The 7,010-nt window shown below is 40.7% G+C and overlaps 1 protein-coding gene across 1 annotated transcript, besides 2 other annotated features; it reads left to right on the top strand.

Annotated features, from left to right (window-relative positions):
- Positions 1 to 375: 375 nt before the first annotated feature.
- On the top strand, positions 376 to 1,345 carry NFIA_024300 (uncharacterized protein; the record flags this gene model as incomplete). Its single annotated transcript, XM_001263947.1, has 6 exons — positions 376 to 477; positions 522 to 608; positions 676 to 747; positions 803 to 920; positions 977 to 1,113; positions 1,181 to 1,345. The coding sequence occupies 6 exons, from the start codon at positions 376 to 378 to the stop codon at positions 1,343 to 1,345; spliced, it is 681 nt and encodes a 226-aa protein (XP_001263948.1).
- Positions 1,130 to 1,155: a microsatellite.
- Positions 1,346 to 5,412: 4,067 nt separating the features above from the next.
- Positions 5,413 to 6,909: a mobile genetic element.
- Positions 6,910 to 7,010: the final 101 nt, after the last annotated feature.

Raw genomic sequence — 7,010 nt, forward strand, 5'->3', positions numbered from 1 at the left:
TTATTCCTCCCAAGACTGCTTTAGGTTGAAGTCTGTGCACCACAATCCCAAATCACAATCAAACAAGTCTCATGTTGCTCTTAATTGATCCAGCCCTTTTGTATTGGACCTTCCCGTTTCTACTTAATGCTGACCCTGAATTGGATTTGTACCCTGCTCTGATGGCACAATGCCTACGTGTAGTTCTTAAAATTGTTTGATATGGGAGAGGGCATTCTGGATATGGCCAATCACTGAGTCTTGGGGAGGTCTCTCATGAATGATTCGGCGGAGTCTGTAGCGCTTTTAGTGGTTGCAGATGAGTCGGGGTCGTTATTTGGGTCACGTGAGTGGAGTCCGCTTATGTAATTACCTGAGCAATCATGTGATACTCGCATGACACTTTACCTTCCCCAAAAAGATTTCATCACGCACAACCACTTTCGCAGCATTTACAACGCCCTCACAAAAATCCTCATGGCCTCGCTTGCCACGAATGTAAGATTTTATTAAGAATTAATGAATAACTGATTCCATTGCAGACATCTAATTTTCTATTTCAGAAATGGTATATCAGGTATTTGAGTGAGGTGGCTGACGGTCGCCTCGAGCTGCCCCCCTACGAAGAGGTGAGCCTTAATTTTACCTTGCTTAAATATCACCTAAATGGTTTCTGACTGCTTAAAAACTGCTCAGAGGGAGGATGGCTCGATCAAGATCTACTACGGGGAGCTCTTCTGTCGGGTGCCGGACTGCTCGAAGTCGCGAGTATGGATCTTTAACTAATACTCAAGTATTTGCTAATCAGTTGTTAATCATTTAGAAAAAATACACCGCAACCAATAACCTTCGCACTCACCTTGAAACTCATGGCGATATTAAATTGCAGGAGGGAAATAGTGGTGGCCGGGTGCCCCAGAAGACAGTCGATGAGGCTACAAGTAAGTGGTTATGAAGTTGCTGTAAGCCGATTACTAAACGCTTAGCAACTGCTTAGAATGGTACAAGCGGTTGTTCTATGCGGTGGACCCGCAGGATGGTGGCGGAGCAAGTACTTCTGCAGATACTCACTTCGTTTGCGCTATGTCTGTTGATGCAGGTACCCCTTCTTTACCGGTGAAAAAAGATGGCACTGTAAGTAATATTTGAGTGCTTTCTGACTGCTTTCTGACTGCTTGATCAACTCTTACTGAATACTTAGGTCCATGTCACAAACATGCGCAAGAAGGTTGCTGAAATGGGGCGCAAGGTTCCTTGCAGTTCCTGTGGAAATCGCAATGATTGCTGCAAGGATATTAACAAATGTGCCTACTTTGTTCTTTTTAATTGTGGTAATATCACTCTGGAGCTGACAAATGGAAACTAGGCGCCTGTGTGGTCTCCTGTGGATGAAGCTTAGGGTGGGAAACTGATTGTTAAGCAGTTAAAGAGCACTTCGATGTCATGGCGGTTTTACATGGCTTCCTTACTTGAAGGTTCCCATACTGGAATGGAACTAATAAATAGTTAGTAAATAATTAATATCAAAGGGTTCTGATTGTGTCTTTTTTTTTTTTTCTAAAAAGAAGAGTAATTCAGAAGGACTGTAAATATATATTATAAAATTCAGATACATACGTAATGAATTTAACTAAATACTTTCCGACTACTTAATAATCGCTTGCTAGGGAATAATACATACACATGTATATAATAAAAGTCATTGTGATGGAGAGATTGATGTCAATTATATATAATGAATACTTGTGCCATCTTACCACTTTTAAACCACTTGTTAATCACTTTGCTGAAGTTCCTGGATTCGAATCCGCCGTTCCATGAGATCAAGCTCTAATCTCTCGTTTTCAAGCTGTTGTAAACGAATTTCCTCCTCTTGCTTTCTAATATCTGCTTCTTTTTGTTTGATCTCTGCTTCAAGCTTTCGAAGCTCGAGCTCCTGGCGCCTCTGTTCTAAACTCATGGCATTCGCCGATGCAACACGGCGAAGGTCATGTGAAGATCTTGTTGATCTAACGAGTTATTAAGTAATTGACAACCATTTATCAAGTACTTATAAACTTACTCATTATCGCCATTCTGTGAAGAAGATTGGGAGCATGATCTCCTGGTTCTTTGAGGCGATTGACATCGCTGTGAAGCTGATTGAGTAGTCTCAGTACTATGAGATGAGGTCGACCGTTGGCGTTTGCGGCTATCTATATGGTGAGTGATTATTAAGTGGTTAATAACTGGTTTTGAATAGCTGAAAGTGGTTGATTTTAAGCACTTACTTTCCCGACTCATATGGCGAAGATAGTTGGCTTCCATATTTGATGTTCGATATGAATGATGCACATTAAACTGTCTGAAGTTGTTATATTGAAGAATGTCATCTTTGTCCAACTTCGCAGAACTAGATATTATTAGTGTTGGAGAATAAAGTACTTTATAAGTGGTTGTTAAGTGCTTGTACTTACTTTTTAACCGCTTCAACCAAAGTCAAATACTTGCCAGATGCATATGATTTTTGATGGGACTGTTCAACAGCATTTGAGTGATTGCGTAAAATATCAAAGTAATAAGGTTGAATTTTGGAGCATGCTTTATTCAACCCTGCTTTGATAATTGTACTCTTCTTTTGTTTTGCCCAGTTCTGAACATTGACATCCTCATATTCTATAAGTAGTTAGCAACTACCTGACAATCACTTAATAAGTGGTTGGATACTTATTAGTAGGTCAAGCAAGGTATCATAATCAGCCTCAGATTTGCAGTCTAATAGACTCATCATACGGCTCCAAAGAGAGGAACCTTGATTTGTAGTTCCAATAGTCTTCAGAATTGACCGTTGAAAATGGACTCGGCAAAATATAATTATGTGTTGCAAATGCCATGTCACATCTCGATGCTGAGGGTCGATTTCAGAAAGATATTGGCCAAAGTCCTAAGTACTCAAGTATATACTTGTTACTTGTTAACTGGTTGATAAGCGCTTACCTGTATATTGTTTCGAGTCCATATCAACAATAATACCATGTATTCCAGACCCATGAATTGGATCAAAAAGCACTGGCTGCTGAGAAACTTTTTGGATCAGATTAAAAACTCGTTTGAAGAGTAGATAATATCCCTCAGTAGAATCTTCACTGGTAAAGACTCGTAGTAAGGTGATAACTAGTTAACAACTGATTAGTAACTAGTTTCTAATTACATATGTAACACTCACTTTTGCACTGATCTGATAAGAATGTTGCGAAAAGCACCTCATTCATTTTTTTGGATCGAATCCGCTTGTAAGACATGTCCACTTCAAAAGAGGGAAGATGAGATAGAAGCTGAATCTGTTCTCTAAAGCCACACAGAACCATGGTACCCTGCGAATCATGATATTGCTCTTGGATGTAATCCTAAGTACCGAGTAAGTGTTAATGAATCACCTTATAAGTATTTGTACTTACGTTGACGTGTTGGTCGATGTTTTGAAGAAAGAGAAGACCATTAACATCTTGTCCGTCAGGATAGGAAAGTAGACGTTGTTTTTGGATGATTGCGGCAATCCGGTCTTTATTGCAAAAGGCAGAGTGAATCTCTGCTAATGTAGAAGCATTATACTGCCGACAAAATGCCTCAAGCTGTGGATTGCGAAGAAACTGTGCTAAGAACAACTGGTTAGAAATCATTTCTAAATCACTTACCAGATACATACCTGTTGTCAAACTTGGGTCTCGAATTTGTTGAATAATACTTTTTACCCCTTGTAAGATTCTCTCCGGTGCCTTGCTTGGTGGTGGTGGTGGATGCTTATGCACACCATGTGATGTGAATAATATATATGAACATTGATTAATATCCACAGGTACCAAAGCATTAAAAGTAACATCACAAGGTGTATGCTTCAATCGTCCTGATCCTTGAGGATGATCTCGACCTTTCAATCAGTTAATAAACAGCTAATAAGCAGTTAATAAATACTTACCACAATATTTTCGTCGGGATGATAAAGGTTCAAAAACACTACATTCTTCGGTTGCTGGCATAATCTCTTTATTAAAGAGATCTTCAAGAAACTGCAAATCAATAACTGTGTGACCTTGAATTGCCCCTCTATGATGTTTTGTTAAAACATCAGATGATTCATGTATACAGCCAATATAGGGAGCATATTCTCCGTGGACATTCTAAACTGGTTAGTAACCATTGAGAAACCATTTATTAAGTGCTTAGACAAACCATCTGGCTGTATCTCTTGAAAACTGGTTTGCATGTAGGAAGTTGGTCAATGCATGCAAGGCCTCTCTGAAAGAAACCAACTTTTGATCGATAGTAGCTATAAGCAGTTAGTAATGAGTTATGAAATAGTTAGGAATTCCTCAACTCATACCTGTATGCATTCCGCTTGCTAAGATCTGTCTCTAAGATCCTAATGTCTTTCTGAGACTTCTGAATTTCCTGCCAAATAGTCTCATCCACACAGGTGTGGTGATAAGATTGGAGAACTGGACTCAAAAATTCACAAGCATAGATTCCAGAGCATTTCCAGGTCCATTTCTTGACATGGCATTTCAAAAATGGACAGTTGACTGGTCGTTTTTGTCCGTAAAGCTGTCTTCTCGCATATTGAATCTGGAAGCAGTTAGTAACCAGTTGTGAAGCGCTTAGGAAATACTTACGTCATGGGCAACCTGCTCCATTTCAAGCTGTGACCGTCCTCTCGAAGCAACAACATATGTGTACCCGTGAATATGACTTGTGGGATACTCTGGTAGGTCATCAATATATTCAATTTTTAGTGTTGTTAGGGAAGAGCTTTTAGCGCTAGTAAGTGGAATGGGAATAGCGGGTTCCTGTTTTAAATACTTAGTAATCAATTACAAACCGTTTTGTAAGCAGTTTGAACCTCGTAATCAAGCTCCGACTCGAAAAATCCATCCACATCAATTAAATGATTGGAATCCATTGTTGTAAAAGAGTAAAACAAGAGTAAAGTACTTGGCAACTGCTCTAGAACTAAGTTGTGATTTCTCGATTTTTTTCACAGCATTGGATAAAAGTAAAGGGAGGAGAAGGAAATTGAATTTCCATGTGCGCGTGTATCATATTTAAATGGTCATGCGAGTTGTTGCGGCTTATTAATGATCTTGGCAGTCACGTGTAGAGGGTGTGTCTCATGTGAGCTCTTTATGGAGCTCGCGTGGGCTGCGTACACGCGGTTTTATCTCAAAATTGACTGCTTGCCCTTATGTAATTAACATCGTTAACGTAATCGGACACCGAACGGGCCATCGGAAACCACGATTTTGATTTTGGCCGACGCCAAAAAACCATAAGATATCTTACTACCACACAGTCAATTTAACAGAAATTTTCGAATTATCTGGATCTACTAGGGCAGCTGGTTCTAATATGACCAATTTGATGGCAGTTACTGCATCATGGTGGCGCACGCTTTCTGGGAACTGATTCCACCAAGTCCATTGCCTGCATGGCTTCTTGAGCAAGTTGCTGACCTTCGGATCCTGTCAGAATACCCCCAGTAGCAATAAAAGATCTTGGGGCTGTACGCTTCCCTTTTTGCTTTTCATTCGCTGCGCGAAGCTCAGTCATCTGGTGTCGTAATAGAATGACTTCATGCATGGTGGATTCGGCTGCTTTTGCCAGCTGACGAACTGCTTCGTTCAGCGGGCTTTCAGAGTTGTGACTGATAAGTTGTTTGATAAGCTACATCTGCTTTTGTACCTCAGCAGTAGTATAAGGAGTCTTTGCTGTCCATTCCCCATCTCTGTCTAAAGGCCCATGAGCAGTAGAGGGTGGTGTGATATGCTTAATGGTAAGCCTATCCAACACCTATTGACGATTCAATGGAACTAGTCCAGAAGCCCTAAATCCACTTCTGATATTGGAAGGTGATAATGCTTTTCGTGCTCCCTTGTAGAGATCCAGAAAGTTCTCTTTGTTGATATGATGAATGCTATTTTGAATACTGCGCATCACCTCTGCACCATATGCCTCCTTTAGGGGTGCAAAGCAGCCAACATCAAGTGGCTGCAGTTTATCAGACGAATGGGAAGGCATATATAAAGGGACGATTTGATGATCCTTGCAGAATAGGTCAAACTCTGCAGATTCATGGCTAGTATGACCATCAAGTATCAGAAGCCGATATTTTCCTTGTGCACGCGTCATAGTATGCTTCTCAAAGACTTTTTCCAACCATAATAAACCAAGCTGATTATTGGTCCATCCATTATCGCTCAGACCAATCAGCCAGTCAGGGTCTATGTCTTGATACCATTGAGATTGATGGACCTTGCCAGAGAAGATGATCAAGGGGGGCAGAGACCACCCAGAAGCATTGATGCATTCAACAACAGTAACCCATTCACGATTCCCCGGCTGTACAGCTCGTACACGGCTTGTTCGATGGCGGGATGCAGTAATGACCTTTGCTGTATGGGCAACACCCATTTGAAAGCCAGTCTCATCGAAGTTGTAGATATCCTGTTCGAGAATACCATATTTTACTATGGTATTCTGAACAAGATCAAACCACTGGTTGATGATCTCAGGATCTTGACATTTTGCGCGTTGATAATCATACTTGCGAGTATACTTGGATGTGAGCTCGTCATGTCGTTTAATGAATCTAGTGATCCATCTTTCACTGACAGATTCCCCATTTCTCTCATGTAGTAGTATATCCGACATCTTGCGTACCATAGCATGAGTAGGTGGGAGACCTCGCTCATCCATATCTAGAATCCACTTCTTTAGAGATGCTTCTTCTAGATTGGTAAGCTTCTGGCAGTTTGCTTGTATATCAACCCGTGCTTTTCGACCGCTGATTCGATAGGTAAGGGTAGACCTTGGTATGTCGTATGCTGCTGCTGCAGCTCGTATGCTTTTAAACTGGCCATTTTTATATGCTTTGACTGCAAGACTGATTCTATCTTCTAGTACGAGTTCTGATTCTTCTTGTTTTGATGCCATGTTGGATGGAAAAATTGATTCAGTCGTTGGAAGATTCAGGGGTGGGAGAAGTGGCCCGTTCGGTG

Source organism: Aspergillus fischeri, genomic scaffold (assembly GCF_000149645.3).
Source record: "Aspergillus fischeri NRRL 181 1099437636251 genomic scaffold, whole genome shotgun sequence".
Classification (NCBI taxonomy): domain Eukaryota; kingdom Fungi; phylum Ascomycota; class Eurotiomycetes; order Eurotiales; family Aspergillaceae; genus Aspergillus; species Aspergillus fischeri.